This window comes from Stylophora pistillata, chromosome 10 (assembly GCF_964205215.1).
Source record: "Stylophora pistillata chromosome 10, jaStyPist1.2, whole genome shotgun sequence".
Lineage (NCBI taxonomy): Eukaryota > Metazoa > Cnidaria > Anthozoa > Scleractinia > Pocilloporidae > Stylophora > Stylophora pistillata.
Window position 1 is genome coordinate 14773641 of NC_142528.1, and position 16978 is coordinate 14790618.

Below are 16978 nucleotides of genomic sequence, written 5' to 3' on the forward strand. Positions count from 1 at the left end.
TGGCTAGTTCCGTACCTCATAAAAATTTCCTTTAACTGGAGATGCGCTACGGAACTTATTTTCGTAGATGATCCATAGAATTGGAGAACAGCTCGCCGATATTTTCCTGTTCGTGTTTGCAAGCAGGTGGCCAGTGACAACGCGTGCGCACTAAATTCGAAATGTTGTTTATAACATTTTATGGTTTCTGTATGAAGAGGAAATATTTTTTGTGAAACCGCAGGGGGAAAACAGCGAGCTTGATGGAAATTGTATAGAGTGATCCTCTCAGTTGGGTCACACAGCATAAAGGTTTTTTTATTTCACCATCTGTCAAAATCCACTTTAGTTCCGAGTTTTGTGCCGACGAAATCGAATTTGCATTCACACTTTGGAAAGAAGTGCAACATTTACTTTTTCGGAAAATCGGAGCGCAATTAATGGTGTGTATTATTGACAGTTTGCACTAGAAAGTTGAGCAGGAGGAATCTTCGAGATCTGGGCAAATAGCAGTAGCGCGGGCGGATTTCGTATCGAAAAGACGCGCCGTCGTGTTCGTTACTATGCGATGATGTAGCCTTGGACCAACATGCCTCTTTGTGCTGAGTAATTCGGTTTTTACTTATGGTTTGCGTGGTGCGATTACTGAGCGAAAAAGGGGTTTCTTAGGTGTTCTGCCAACGATAAGATGCAAAGAGCGGGATTATAGCATAACCTTGCCAGCAATGTCATTGAAAGAAATTCGCCTCTCTTCCCCTGAAGATCCTCGAGCTAACGAGAAAGTGGTTATAAACGTCGGTGGTATTAGACACGAGACTTACACTACTACTCTAAAAAACATCCCTGACACTAGACTGTCCTGGATCACGGAAAACAAGACACAACTTCCCGAATTCGACCCAAATACCAACGAGTATTTCTTTGATCGCCATCCGACGGTCTTTACGCAGATCTTAAATTTCTACCGCACGGGAAAACTTCATTGCCCCAATGATGTGTGCGGTCCGCTTTTTGAAGAGGAGCTTGCATTTTGGGGAATCGACGAGCTACAGGTTGAATCATGTTGCTGGTTGAACTATAAGAAACATCGCGAAGCCCAGGCGAATTTGGACACATTGGACGGGCATGATTCAGACAGGGACAGCCTTTCAGACATGGATATGACGGTGTACGGGCTCGTCGCCGACAGCATTAGAAACAAGAACCGTACTCTCTGGAAAAAAATTCAACCGAAAGTCTGGACCACTTTTGAGGAGCCGTATTCGTCTCGGCTGGCCCAGGTAAGTTACACGAACGTGTGTAATAGAAAAAAACATGCTTCTAATTTGCGCTTCATTTTGCATGAGTATTGTCAATATTGTTTAATTTTACACGAATCGCTCGTGAAGTTGTGTGCTCCGCTTGACGCTTTTGTGCAAATGCATTTTAGGCCTTGGCCATTTTATTTATTTAGATCTCGTCTAAAAATTCAAGTAAAAACACCCATGAATGTGGCTGCGAAATGATTTTACTAAGGTCAGTTTGGTTTCTAAGAGACCTGCTCGATAAACGCTCCACTAAAAGAATCTCTCGTGCGATTATTTTATTTAAGTATTATTCGAGGAAACTGAAAGCGACAGCACGACACGTGACGGATTACCTGAGCTCCATTTTGCTTTTCCATTTATCTTCATTTTGACATCGCCCTCTGGTAACCGCGAACCTAAATTCTTGGCGCCGATTTACAAACGAATCGGGAATCATCGCTACGTTGTTGTGATTCAGTGCGCAGACACGAGAAAACGATTTTGAATGGGGAAAATAGAATTGATGCTGTGTTTATAGTTAATCGCTCTCGAATAAACAATCTTTAACGCGTGCCTTGATTGAATTTCGGCCTTGATTGAATCCTTCGTGAATCATTCGGTGAAAATTTTCGTTCTTTTTTCACGGCGGTTTAAGGATCAACCAGAGGGGAAAACTCACATTAATAACAAATATATTAGTGGCCGCAGACTGAAAGTAATATCTCTGATTCATCAGCCTTTGGCAGGTGGCCGGGCGAACAGTGGAGGTGGAAATTAATCTCAGATTGAGGTTTTTTGCGTCAATTCTCATCTTGAACTTTCAAACTTTTCCTTAATACACTTTTTAGTATTTAAATGGAAGAGTTGCATTTGGTTGATGACTGTTTCGTCTTCGGTACAATAGTAAATTTTCAAAATACGAAATGCTGTGTGTTATTACGTCGCGATCGTCAAAATTTGAATTCGTCATTTTTATTGAAACATGTGAGTTCTATAGAATAGGAAAAATAAAAATAAAGCTAGACAAACACGTTTCATGCCCTCGAAGATATTTTTCCGATCTAGTCTGATAAGCTGTTTTCACGGAGTATTTTAGCAATGGAACATGACAGCGATGGTGGTGAATTTCTTTTCGATCGTATCCACGCATGCGTTAAGTGTCTGTCTCATCATAGAACTACGTGATCGGTTTATTCGCTGAAAATTAATCTCTCTGGTTTTCATAACCTTTTGAGGCAACAGCTTTTCTCGAACATTTTCTTCAAACGATAGGTAAATTGCCGAAGTTGGCAATTATTAACGCAAAGATTAAAAACCAACAACACTGAACGAACGTAATTTTAGCAGGTTTCAGCAAGCAAAAAGCTGCCTCAGTTCGTTGTATACAACATAAATAAATAGGGAAAGGACAATGTTTCAAACACTTCTCAGTAACTTAAGATAACACGTGTTTACTTTACAAATGTTACCATTTTGGTTTTAAGTTTTTCGAGTAAACTTTGCATTTCTGGTTGATCTTGTGATCTCTTCAAATTCTGTTTAGTAAAAATCTGTTGCAATTTTTGCTTAAAATGTGGAGCAGGAATGATTCTCAAAGTCCCACGGTGAGTTGCATTGCGCTTCGTTTTCAGTTTACAGTCTTTCGATTGAATATCGATGGGATTTGACTTAATCTTTTTACATCTCACCTTTGCATTAACTAACGAAGACAAATCACCACACAATTTCGCGAAAGATCCTTTTTATTAAGAATCGAAAATTAAATGTTATCGAAATGCGGCGGCAACATGACTGAAATTGAAAATTTTGTATTCATTTCAGTCAACGCTAAGTAACGGCTGAGTATAAACGTTTTTAATTTCAGCTGAGCCATTTGTCCTGATATAATTAAGTCAAAACGTTTCTCGGAATCGTGCGCCATAACCTATTATTTCGAGAGTTTTCTGGTCTTTTTTTCCCTTGCATCGAAAAACTCAATTTGTTATCGTTTCATTCTGTCATCCCTTGTGGTTTCATAAGTAGAAATTTGACCTATTTTACAACTTATTAATTGATTTTTTCATTATACTCATTTTGTAAAACACTCGTCAATGTACTTAATGGTTTCACGATCGCATCCTGCAGTTTTTGTCGTCATTGCTAATTGTGTGGAATTAGTTTTTGGTTTCAAAGAAATTTTGTCAAGAATTGTCGCAACGCTTGACGTTCTATAAGTGCCAAAAACATGTCTTAAACGGTCTCTTTTTTTAATTATTTTTTTGTTCTCTTGCCAACCTAAAAGGCTTAAGTGGAAAATTTTTTATCAAATTCCTTTTCATCTTATTTTCTTTGTTCATTCACTGAAAGACTCTTGTGCACAATTATTGTAATTCGTACACTACTCGAGAAAAGCGAGCCGGGTTTAAATTTCAGGATCTACATTGGAAAATGACCTATGGCTTTCATTTTCTGACCAATATTCCCGGTTTGGGAATTGATTTTCTGAAATTATTACCCATGCTTTTTATTTGTTGAAAATACTGCACGTGACCTGGATAAGAATCATAGAATCACATGTGTTGTAAAGCTTGACTGAATCTAAGCAAAATCGTTCTTAATACATGGCTGAGCTTTCATTTGTTTTATCAAAGCGCTAAAAGTAAGTTTACGCACTGTCAAAACTATGTTTAATTTGAAGCAGAAAGCTTCAAAAGACAAAAAATATAATCGGTTTTGTCACAAGGAGATAGTTGCTGTTTTGTTTGATTAATAGATATAAACCTTCCGACTACTTGTCTGACGTAATTTGTGGTGACATAAATCTCCCACGATATTGAATGGTTTTTTCATAATAACAACAAACAAGTTTTCGCCAGCCGTCAAGTCATGATCTACAGAATTTTTTACTGAGGGGGCGATACTCCTCAATTGTTTTTCTTAAAGTTACGTATTGCGGTGTTTCGATAGAATAGTCGTACGTGGACGAGATTAGGAGAATCTACTTTGCCTTTGTTGTAATATATTGCTTTACAACCACTCAACAACAGAGTATTGGATTTAGTATGGCCTGACTGCTGCACAAACCAATGTATATGTATATTGCTGCCTGTATAAACAAGCGAAGAAAAACGTAAATGACTTGTTTCTGAAATTGAGAACAAATTTTAGACGACTACAGTTTTTAGAAACCGGAGAAATCCCATGATTGCCCTTCTGTCTTCCCATGTACCCAACTGTAACTTCTATTTAGCCTTGAAAGAGTCTAGTCAAAATTTTGGCGTCTCGCGGACTCACTTTTTAACCATTTTTTCCTTATCGCAGTCTTGATCTTTTGCAAAATTGTCTCGGGGTTTTAACGTTTTAAAGCGAAGCTGTTTCGAGCGAGATCACTTATATAACAGGTTGAAATGTCACAAAATCTTTGTGAAATGGCGAACCTGATTGATGTGTAGAAAAGGAAACGAGAACTTTCCTAAATATGGTGAATTTTAAGTTCGGTGCTATGAAATGAAGAAATTTTCGTTCTGAGTCCTCGTGAGGATCTAGACCTTTAGTTTCCGCACAACTTCGCACTATCATTGAGCTACAAAGACTCTGCGGTGAGCTGAGCCATTATTGTTACTAGGATCAGCAAAATTGAAAACCTCTTGTGAGTTTGTAGATTATAAATCAAACACCAACAATGAAGACAGCAAAATACCGCGAAAATTGCAGGAATCATGAAGGCCCCGTTCACGGATGTTTTAGCAAGAAAAATCCTCGAGGCTCGCCTTCATTTTTTTATGCAGAAAGATTGTGACTCCCCCGAGTCATGCCGTCTCGCAGTCTCTCCCCGAGGCAGTGAACCACTTAACAAGAGAGCTAACTCAAGAATCTTCTCTTCGTTTTCGCCAGTACGCCGTGTAACTAGTTCAAGCGTATGGACCAATTAGGAAAAGAAAAGTGAAGTAAACACATTGGAAGATATAAGAGATCCTAAACTGAGAGAAACTTAATTAGATATGCAAGGAATAAGAATAGTCACCTGTGGAGAAGGATAACTCGCATCGCGAAAGACAAGCTGGAAAAATATAGAGTAATTGTTAAGATCCATAAACATTTACAAAGGTCCTCCAAAGAAAACTGCAACTTTGTCCCTATTATAAGTCCCCTTTTCTTGGGGCCTTTGTTGTATTTAACACGCTCATTTACGTTTTTCATTTCCCAAGCTCACAGACTTGCTTCGATTATGTTTCCTATGCTTATTCGACTTGATCAATGTCACAGAATTATTCTTAAGCTTTCACCAACACGTAAAAGGTTTATTTCTTCTATTATGAAAAAGCTCTCTAAACAACAACTGACAATTAGGCCCATTGCCTTCCGGCGGCTGTATACCTTTACCTTGCGGAGTTCTCAGCTGTTTTTCTTCAGTCTCAAATACTAAATTATGTTGTTTGCTTCGCAGGCCATTGCATTCACTACACTGATCCTCATACTGACCTCCGTCATAACTTTCTGCCTGGAAAGTGTCCCTTTCTTTGAAGACAAGTCATCCACTCAGTACCAGGCCCTTTACGTTACGGATATCATTTGCGTAGCTTGGTTTACACTCGAGTTTGTTGTGCGACTTATCTTCTGCCCAAGAAAGCTGCAGTTTATTAAGAAACCTATGAACTGGATTGATTTTTGTGCCATCATGCCGTTTTATTTGGATTTGTTCATCACCTCTTCCAATATCAAAACTATTGTAGTTCTGCGTGTTGTCAGACTCATTCGAGTTTTTCGAATCTTCAAACTCTCGCGACATTCATATGGTCTTCAAATCCTCGGCCACACTTTAAGGTCGAGTTGTAGCGAGCTGTTTCTTCTGGCCTTCTTCCTAAGCATAGGTGTAGTGATATTTTCAAGTGTTATCTATTACGCCGAAAAAGACATTCACGACACCAAGTTCACAACTATTCCAGCCTCCTTCTGGTGGGCCGTCGTCACCATGACGACGCTCGGCTATGGAGACATGGCACCGGAATCTTGGGAAGGAAAAATCGTGGGCTCCTTTTGTGCGATTAGTGGTGTTCTTATGATTGCACTTCCGGTTCCGGTGATAGTCAGCAACTTTTCGTTGTACTATTCTCATGCAAAAGCGAGACTCAAGCTGCCGAAGAGGAAGAGACCGCTGATTATTGGTGCTGCTAACGCGCTCAAGGTTGCACAATCGTTCGTGACGCAAAGCAGTCCCAAAATTTCCAAGGAACTGGTGGCAGATCATATCGAAAGTGAAGATGGCTCGGAAAAGGATGACTCACGCCCTGGTAGTAGAAACCGTTGGTCGTCACCTTATCCTAGCATTCGCTCCACTCCTCGAGCGACTCCAATGGAAAGGCGACGGCTCCCGAACCCAAACACTGTGGTCATTGCTCCATCACCAAGAAACTCTTTACCAACGTCGGGGCAAGCAGTAAAGAGAGGTAGTTTGTTTGCAGTTCCAGAGGCAGAACGAATCGAAATAGAAATGGTAGAGCGTAATCCTTCGTGTTCAGTGCTAGTTGAAGATACACCACAGAAAGTGTCCAACACAGAGAGTGTATCCCAGCAGTCGTCACCATCAGCTTTCAATGCAAACTCCAGAAGCTCTGAAAATGCATCTGAATTGTCCTTAGCAACAACTCTACTCAGTCCAAAGAGAAGCGATACTGAAAGTGGTTCATCTGTTGTTGAGATGAAAACCCCGCCGTGCTCTCGGCAAAGAAGTTCCTCTTCTAACCAGTCCATGTCTATAGATTCGACGCAAGGCTCGCCCAAGCTGAACCCACGGGGGCGGATGGGACGCCGCGGCAGTCTGTATGTTGTTGGTTTTACAGCCAAACACTGGCAGAATAAAGCTTTGAAGAAAAACAAGAAGACCCAATCTGCTCAAACTGACACAGGTTCGCGTAAGTCCCCGGCAACGTCGACCGGAGATCGTAGAAGCTCTGAAACCCAGGCTACTATTGCGACGAGTAGTCGAAGAAATAGTGGCAAAAATCCCGATGACAATGTGCTGTCTTCTCCGGAGGAAGTGGCTCATCTACATTCTCAACCCACTGCTGCAAGAGAGTCGGGAACTGCAACGCAGACGCAAGAAGGTCGATCTTTGGTCCAAAATGGTTTGCGAGACTTAAGTGACGGACATAGTTACCAAGGCGTCGATGAAAGAAACACTAAGAGTACGCATACATCCAAGCGATCCAAAAGTGAACCCCATGACAGCTCGCGATTCAAAGCCTCTCCAGTAAATAGATTACGCGACGAGTATCATAATGGGAAGTCAACTGCGGTATCTGTATCCATAGAAAGTAACGACTCGAGTGCGAGAATGTCTGACGACTCATTAACGATTAGCGATCGGCACCGACAGCGACGAGGATCCTCTCCGCTGGTCCGACAAAAGGCCGTATTTACGTTTGATATGCCTGATCAGTTAGTCCAGGTTGACCCAAGTGCTGGAGGCCGCCTCTCGGCGTCGAAACGCAAATCATCCCCATCACGCTCGCACGACGAAAGCGGATTTACTCTCTCCCCGCTTATCGAGCACAGCGAAAATGAGCTTGCAGAACCTAGGAAACTCGTGGAAACCCGAAGGAACTCATGTATTCCAGCAATATCAACGGAAAGAAAAAATTCCAAGAAAAGCAAGTCCTCAGGAATCATTCCTAATGGATATGTCAACGGTTCGTACCATTTCGATGAAGAAGACAGAAGAATAATAGAGAGGCGTTTATCATCCGGAGCTCAATACAGCGGTATTTCGAGCACTAAAGAACTCTACCTTGATCCAGGGTTAAATCGGTCGCGAAGTGAAACATTCCCGGTTTATTTCGCAATGGGTGCTGAAGCGCACCCGTCCATTACCCTCTCAAGTCACGGTGAACCATTTTACACAGAAGCTAAATCGTTTGGACACTATTCTGCGCTGGGTCATCGACAAATTTCGTCAAACTCCGATTCAAATTTACCATCAATAAGTGAAGAACTAGGTGGTTTTAACCCCAAACAGAGCGGGGTAGACATGACCCGTTTAGAGACACCAGGGATGTTGCCACGACCAAACTCCCTCCCCAACGCCTGGAGTGGAAATCTTGTCCGACCGGTTGTAATGCACCGTCCACATAGCGACTCCGTTTACTTCAATCACGCCGATGCGTACCACTTTCCTTCGAAGGTGGGTAGTTCGATGGGGAATCTTCGACAACCCATGGGAATTCCGCGATTTTCCGCACCGAACATTAGCCAGAGTGATCCAAGGGGCCAACCGGTGAGAAGGCACACTTCTTTTGAGGATCAGAAATTGATTCATGACTCGGAAATGGAAAGCCTTCTGGCTCAGCGACGCCAAGGGCGTGTACTTTACGTCCACGTGCCGCAAAGTGAAACCATGAGTCGCACAGCAACTGATCCAAGCTTCACTGGTGACCATGGTGACAGAATGACGGAAGTATCGCAGTGTGACATAACACAACCAAACAATAATACTTGTGAACACGTTGGCTCGCCTTTTCTTAAAAAGTCTGAATCTGTATCGAGTCCAGATTTATTTTCAATGAATGGACCTTTGCCGCTAGGTAGACTCTCTTCGAATCTCTCTGGTAGTTGGTATCGATCGGCCAATGAACCTCCAAGAACACTTGATGGTTTTAATGGGATCTTCCATGACTATCCCAGTTATCCAGCACACCCAAGCGGGGAAGTACTCTCCACACGTCCAGTTTCTGTTTATTCGGTTCCGACTAGTGTACAAAACGTCTCTGTCAAACATTTCGTTGATGAGTCCGTAGCTACCCGGTTATCATCATCGACTTCACGATCATCTGGCGAGGATACTGCACGTGTTCAAAGTGCGTCATCACCAGCGCTTGAACGTACGGACGGAGAAGTGATATTTAATGGACACGAGGCGTTACAACAAAGAGACAGTTCAAGCAGGCCAGCTAGTGTTCCCTTATTCAATCGTCAGCGAGCTCGTGCAATTTTTGTCGGTGATTCTGGAATTGATAGCGTGGGTAGTTTAACTTCAATGACACATTCGTTGGAATCCGAGGTAGAAAGTGTAACATGTCCAAGTAACTCTAGAGTCGACATCCTTAATCCAATCGATGAGAATGACACTGAAGTCGCCGATTCGAGTCAAGCAGAAAACCCGCGAAACACTGGAACAGCAATGCCCGTTCAATCCGTGAACGAGGAACAAGAGAAAACAAAGAAAAAACAGCTTGTGATGAGCAATGTAAAGCTTAACGGGAACCGTATGTCAGATATTCTTGGTAACTCGGATTTATACGAATCCAGCTTAGTGTAGAGCAGCTTAGAGGCTTTTGTCGTAATAGAACATAATCACAAAGCGAAACTGCTGATCGAAGGAACTCACAAAAGATAAAAATGCATGCAGCAGTATATGTTAATGTTCGATGCGCAGTTCTTCGGGTAAATCTCATGTAAAAGCAGGTTCTTTTACGTTTCCTCCTAGTGAGAAGGCAAAACTTGCAAAAACAAAAATAACTTTTAATTATTAAAAGCGATTATTTAAAAGTAACCTGTCTCCTTTCTTCGTTCTAATTTTTGGCCACATGCTATGGTGTGTTACGTAACAACAATCAAAGGCAAATTGCTTGTTTGTTCTTTCTTCCCCACTCATGACCAAACTGAATTCGACTCTTTTCTTTGTAAATTCGGGTAAAGTTTAGCATGTGTTGGGATATTTCTTAGAGACCGAACGACGAATGAAAACACCAGTACTTATAAGGTAAATTGAACAGCCAATTTACGCACAAAATAGAAATGGTGCACGTTTTCTGAATGTGAAATTAATTGAACGCTGTCCAAAGTTGAGGGAGTGGGTAACAGTCCTCGCACATTTCCCCATCAGTTCCCACTCAGAAAAATATACAAAAACTTTTACCATGAACCAAACCGAAATACGCCTAACTTACACATCTGTTGACAGTTCTGTCGCTCGCCAACGCTTAAAGACCGTTTGCCTCCCCTGCCTCCTTGGGAAAAAAAAAACCAACAAAAATAAACAACTAAAACAAACAAACAAAGAAAAACAGCGGAGTGGTTTCAACACCGGAAGTTATACAATGAAAAGTCATAAAACAAACGACGGTGGCTTGTGGTACAAGAGTGCACACCTATCGGGCTGCAAGAGAAATCTCCTTTCTCCTTCCGGATACCCAGTATCGAGCGATGAAAAGTATTCAGAATTTAGTAACTAGTGCTTACGTCGTATACTTCACTCCTTGAAAATATTTGCTATCCTCGACTGAGTTGGGCGTGCCGTAAGGTCTTCTCGTGGTTCGATTTGTTTGCTCTATTCGCTGCACTTCTCGGTCATATTGTGTGCAAACACATAATTTATGTTAACCTTTCTATAACTCCCTTGAGTCACTGAGAGAGACTTTCTGCTTTACAAATTGATGAAATTAAAGAACAATAGCAATCAGGGGGTTATCACTTGATCCAATACCAAATTTTCCGAATTAACGTCTCAAGAATTGTATTTCTGACAATAAGGAGAAATACTAACTAGATATCTTGGGAGCGAAAGGGCTAAGATACCCAAATTTGAATGCCGATCACTCTCAAATTTACCGCTCCTTAAATCTTCAAAGTGGGGACGCGAGGACTAGTTCAGAGAAACAATATCCTAGTTTGCGAAAAATACAGCCCAGCTGTTGGTCACAAGGTTGAAATTTAATATGAAGAAGCAAAATTAAAATGAATAAAAACAAGACTTGAGAGAGATTTAATGCTGAATGTCTGGATGTGGTCCTAAACCATAACTGGATTTTTAGAAGTGGGCCTGCATATTCATCACTTCACAGCAAAAGAATTGCTGCTGTGATCATGACGGAGAGAAATAGGTGGCGTAGAAAACTGGCGCTCAAACCGGTATGATTTAGCTAAGTTGCGGGTTAAGAAACAAGTGTTCGTTTAGAATCTCAGTGCGAAGTGAAAAGATGTGTATGAGCTCAACTGATGATTATTCGGATGATTTTATTCAGAGTGTGGTAGGAAGTTTAGGATAAAATTGGCAAGTACGGATGTGTTTCAGCTCACCCGTCTCTGCTTAAATTTTATAGGGCACCTCTCTAGCAACGGCTACTGAAGCGTGTCCCAACGACCAACTTTGACCTTCGAATTTTTTAAACATGGAGTGACGAACGTGCAGCAAAGTGCGAGAATACTTGTTGCTGTATATATCCCTGAGAACAGTTTTAATTCACTGAAGATGAACTACTGAGAGTGTGCGGTGCTGTAAACCAACGTTTAAAACTGATGTACTTACTGTAACCCCCTCGCGAAGTTGTCATCTTCTTTTCCTTTGACCTCCAATTTCTGTTTTGTCAGTTTACATTCATAAATTTTGATTTTGATTTTGATCGTACTTTTATGCTACATGAAGCATCAAAGAAAGATAGTGTTCCACCTTTCAAAAGACAAAAACGAAAAAAAATGTGGTAGCATACCTTTTGTCTTGAGGGCCCTGAATTGCACGTAAATGTATTTTAGAACAAAGAAAATCAATTAAACGTACACCACGACAAAATAACGATTCAACAATCCTGAGTAATGAAACTCAGTAAAATACCTTTAAGTTACCCTAGATAGCTCATACTTTTTGTTCACCAAAGCTGTAGAATGTTCTAACGATGGATTATTATTTTAAACAACAATTACTATGGCTTGTTTTTTAGTATAAATCGGCAATTTTTGAATGACTTATTGCCTATTCATTGTTTTATCGAATGATCTGAATTGATATGGATTCGATTTCATGAACTTTATTGTAAAAAATTGCGCTGTAAATCATTAAACTGAAGGTTTTCATTACAGTCGCAATAAAATTGCAATCTGGAACTGCCACCGCCATTTGATTTTTCTTTTTGACGCACAAAACGAAAAATAATTTTCACTATGTTTTCCAACGTATTTACCATGTACAAAGCTGAACTTAGCTGTTGCTCTTTGTTTGTTTGTATTTATATCGCAAAAGGAAGTATAAAGAAGCTTTTGGCTAATGAAAAACAAATTAAAGCTGCAAACCGCAACGTAGTCAGTGACGCACTACGAGCGCATTGGTGCCTGTCTTGTTTTTCGCTTCTCAGGCAATGGGAATGTCCTCTCCTACTTCTTTGCAACGTGAACAGGAATTCACTTCAATCGAATTACGATCACAGTCCCTTTTTTTCCATCCTCACCTCTTGTGCTCCTTGTTTCTAATTTTAGCTTTATTTATGGACCTAAAACTCACTCACTCGCTAAATAACTCAATCTATTCTGATTCTGTTCTTCTCCTGTTTTTTATGACTTAATCAAAGAGCCACAAAAAGGAAAATAAACTATTCTGAGCGATGTCCATCAACGAATAAACCGGAAAAAACTTATTTTTATACAGTTCGCACTTGATTTACACCTTGCATTTGTTGAAGGTGACGTCGCAGTGCAATGCACCCTAGTGGGATCCTAAGTTGAACAACACGGATTGTGAATTGTATGCGTCACATGAATGTTAGTCTGACCAATGGTGCGAGTGTTGAATATACCCGCGGTAGATTAGTGGTTGGTCGCTTCGATTTATCTCGTTTTCTACGGGTACAGTTTGTATTTTCGAGAATAAGGGACACGTGTATTTAAAGGCGGCCGAGGGATCAGAAAGTTTTAAAGATATTCTCACAAAAGCATCACAGAAGAAGTGCGAGGTAAGCAAAATTTCATCTACCGACAACTTTCATTTGTTTTAGAAAGGCGGTGTAAACTCGGTGAGAATGGTATGGGTATGGTATCGCTGTCTTGTCGAAATAAACTATGTTGCATCAATGTAAGTTCATTCATTCATTGGAAAACATCTGGATATCTACCCGGCGATCTTGCTGAGTATGTTACATAGTGCCACCCTTTATCGCTTAGTTCTGGCATGTCGATGTCAAACTCATGCACATTTTCACTTTCGAGAGCAATTCGATTTTCCCACCTCATTTGCGTTTAGAGGCAGAAATGATTTGCGTTCAGATTTTGCGAGTCGCACATTTGGATATGATATGATAACCATGTTGACTTCGAGACGTTTTTCCTCATTCAGTTTTTAACGGTTTGGAACGTGTTTGAACGCAATTGAGACAAGACGACAGAGTTCTAGTATTTACTTTTTATCTTAATATTTACAAGTGCAGTTAGTATAAGTAATGCTTAACTGGTTTATTCCATCACCTTGGATATAAAATAGGTGTCATGCGATAGAAGTTTTTCAAAAAACTCTCACACCCAAGTTCGCTCCGCCTCAGCGCTGCAGTAACTCAAGAAGTCAAAACTATTCCCGCAGTGCGCGAAAGCCATGATTTCTAACGTTCAACTTGCGTTTTCTTGTCTTTACAGCTTCTAGGTCATTCTCTTGTTACTCTTTCGTAATATTCCAATGAAGAAATATAGCCAGTTATTCAATCTTTTGTCTTAATCATAAAAGATGCTTGTCACAATCATGCTGTTTTGATCTTTTTACAGTCACAAGCCAACAACATAAGAGATCGATCGTATTAGGATGATAAATTATTTAAAATAAATCTAACTTTGATTCAAACTTTTTCTTTGTCTTTGTCTCCCATCGTAAGTGAGAGGAAAGAAAAGCAGAAGATAAACATCTCGCAAAAGACTTCCGAGACTTTTCGTTGATAAAGTATCACATACCATTATGACAACTCGCCTTCCTCGTATGAAAAACCTTCAAAGTTTTGTATCAAACACAAAATTAACGAAAGCAGGCATTACCGATTTTGGAAATGACGTGTTCGCTTGTGATTGGCTGACACCAAAATTTCCAGCTGTATATTCGTTGTCAGGTGTGTGTTGAAAAGTGTTGCAAAAACGTGAATGGTTGGAAAAATGAATTATAACAGATTGTTCCCGCCGAGAGGTAAATGCATACAGTTTCCATGTGCTCACTAATTTTTTTGCGTACTGTTTTCGGTTATATAAACTACAGCCTTCCGCAAATGTCAACAATTATTTAGTTTCATTTAAAACACTTTCGCGTGTTTTCAATGTCATTGTAACAGCGACACAAGATTTCCAAAATTCAATGTTACTTTTTCTCATAAATAGATTGAAGTGTACATCCTGCTTGAAATATTAAATTTTTTTTGAAAAATGTCGTTTCGATCTACAATCATATCAAGAACAAATAGTGAGTCTATATCTGCGTATCATGAATTATTTGTTGGAGAAAAAAAATTGAGAATCTTAACTGTGAAAGAGTCCAATTAGTACATACTTAACTATGTGACACGCTATGAGAAAGCATGATCTTAATTCCTTAGATTCTCGCTTCTTTTGTCCCGTGTTTATAGAAATTTGTTTGGTCTCCTGGTTGAATGGTTCCTAGGGGCAAACACTGCTTCAGATTTCCTCTCTCCGTGCCGCCATAAAGTTTAAGAATCAAGTTCGCCTTCCCGGACTTAGGCTCTCTACATTTTGATAGTATCTATTCTTTTCCTTTTACGTTTTTCTCTTCTATCTTCCGCCTAAATCACAGAACGGCCTGGAAGTTGAAGTCTTTGCAGCTAACCGTTTGACTATTCGAATAAGCGTCTTCGCTCGTCCGCTCGCGTTGTGTGGATGAAACAGAATTAAAATAATCCTTTTTTTAATTTTTTGCTGCGATTGACCAGAATCACTTCACTGGACAAACTGTGTATACTAAGCACTGATTTTCGAAATTTCGCCAATACAACTGATATAAATATCAATTACTAATCATTTATCCTCAATGTCAAAAGACATTTAAGCTTCTTATGAAAATCAAACACGTGAATGTTTGTATTTTCTTTTTCTTGAGTCAGCAAAAGCAATACAGCATCTCTTTCACCTGCTCTAATTACCATCTTAGAGCCAATCGAGTGGGAAGGCTGACGATATAAATAATCTGTCATCTTGTGTCATTTGAAACGTCAAACCCAAAGAAAAGAACGAAGCAAAAGATGAGAATTTATCATTTTCTAGACGCATCACTCGTATTCACCCTAAGGATTCTTGCCTGTCTTAACCTGATACTCAGAGTTTCAGCGGTGGTAAATCATTTCAACTCCCGGATGTGGCGAGGTTTTCAACAATCTTCCTCGGACCACAAAGATCTCCACCATCTGTCGTTTGTGAAAGCTTTTCGTGAGATCTCAGTCGATAATCTTGATCTATATTGTTCAACACGTTCACTTAGATTTGATCTTAACTTCGATCTTAACTTCCCGCTTGAGGAATAGCATTGTGAGCACAAAGATTCAAAAGCTAAAAACTTTAGCTGCTGAGCTGAGCTGCAAAACTCGAACAACACCCAAGCAACAATAGACAAAAGCACGTGTAAATTATTATTATCAAATTGAATTGAATGGAAATGTGAGATAGAACTACGCAATACTGACTTCCCTAGTACAGAAAGCGACGCGAGGAGAAGAATGAACTAATAGTTGATAATTTCCGTCGTTTTGTGACAAGAGGAGCGGGGAAATTCAATCACTCCTACGGATTAATCAGTGGGATTGAGCGCAAATAAAGCGAGGTAATTCTTAGTTAGCAGCTATGGCCAATTCAGCTGTCATAAACACAGAGAACACGTCTGTCGTCCTCCCCCGCAAAGCAAAGAAAAATATTTCTCTAGTTGTGATAACCCAGCGCTTTAATGAGCTTGATCGTATTCAGGAAAAGAAACGCTGGTTTAGAATGCGATCTTGCTGACCTTGCTTTGAACTGACTCACTCTTGTTTTACAAATAGTTTAGAAAAGAGCAAACTTGTTTTGTTTTCTTTAGTTAAGGTTGAACAACAGCTGAAGAAGTTTCAGCCACAGATCCGGGAAGAAGAGAGAGATTTTAACAAAGAGAGGAACGAGCGAAAAAGGCGGAATTCCCCTCGCCGACATGGCTGTAAAGGTACTACTATTATATACACATTTCAAGTTCTTATCTTCCAGGACTTCGAAAGTTTTAGTAGGTATTGAACGCTGATTTTTTTACCAGAGTGTTAGCTGCAGTAGCGACAGATAAATGGCTTTTCAAAAACCAACAAAAAAAAGAACGGTGAAAAACATCCTTAGATCATATCACAAACTACCGCGCGTGTATAAGCATAGAATTATTTTCAATCTGATTTTGAACGCTCAATGTTTCCACAACAGGTGAAATATACTTAATTTGTGAGAAACTCTTTGAAAATAATTTAGAACTCTGAGACATCTTCATTTCATACGTATTCAGTCGATTTTTCGTAGTTAATTGCTAGTCATTTGGTATAGCTTTTTAAGATGCCTTTTGGACACACCGATGTTATAATCACCTTTTGTTTATGGCAACAATCGTCAATGTTTTGCTCAAATATTTGTGTCAGTTTTTGTTAAAGGTCTATCTTTTGGACTCTAAAGTTTGTAATGGTTGTTTTTCAAAGGACTTGGAAAAAAAACATCTTATCAATTTAAATAAGAGTATGTACCTAGATAAAGTAAAATAATCACCAGTGTTTTTTTTCTATGTTTTAGATATTTGGAAAAATGATGTAAACTTCCAACAATGTTTTCAATCAGGCAGATTACATTTATGCTAATTTGTCGAATTATGCCAAATTTGCTATCTTAATTTTTCTATTTTGTTTTTACTTTTTTCACTTCTCAGAGAATTTTAATAATACTATTTATTTATAGAATTGTAGCAGCTTGAGAAATCGATATACTCCTACGAA

The 16978-nt window shown here is 39.8% G+C and overlaps 3 protein-coding genes across 3 annotated transcripts in view; all 3 read left to right on the top strand.

Moving 5' to 3' along the window:
* The window catches only part of LOC111322862 (elongator complex protein 4), a 31054-nt gene extending 18731 nt beyond the window's left edge, over positions 1–12323 (top strand). The window contains exon 11 of the transcript XR_015992128.1: positions 11342–12323. The gene's annotated coding sequence lies outside the window, so the exon portion shown is untranslated. The remainder of the gene's footprint in view (positions 1–11341) is intronic.
* LOC111322786 (uncharacterized) overlaps positions 1–16978 on the top strand; it is a 31670-nt gene that overhangs the window by 1782 nt on the left and 12910 nt on the right. Inside the window, exon 2 of the mRNA XM_088734735.1 lies at positions 16057–16176. Coding sequence (XP_088590861.1) covers positions 16057–16176 — 120 coding nt within the window. The remainder of the gene's footprint in view (positions 1–16056; positions 16177–16978) is intronic.
* On the top strand, positions 170–9792 carry LOC111322784 (uncharacterized). Its single transcript, XM_022925952.2, has 2 exons — positions 170–1259; positions 5692–9792. Exons 1-2 carry the CDS (start codon positions 705–707, stop codon positions 9556–9558), a joined length of 4422 nt encoding a protein of 1473 aa, XP_022781687.2. The 5' UTR covers positions 170–704; the 3' UTR covers positions 9559–9792.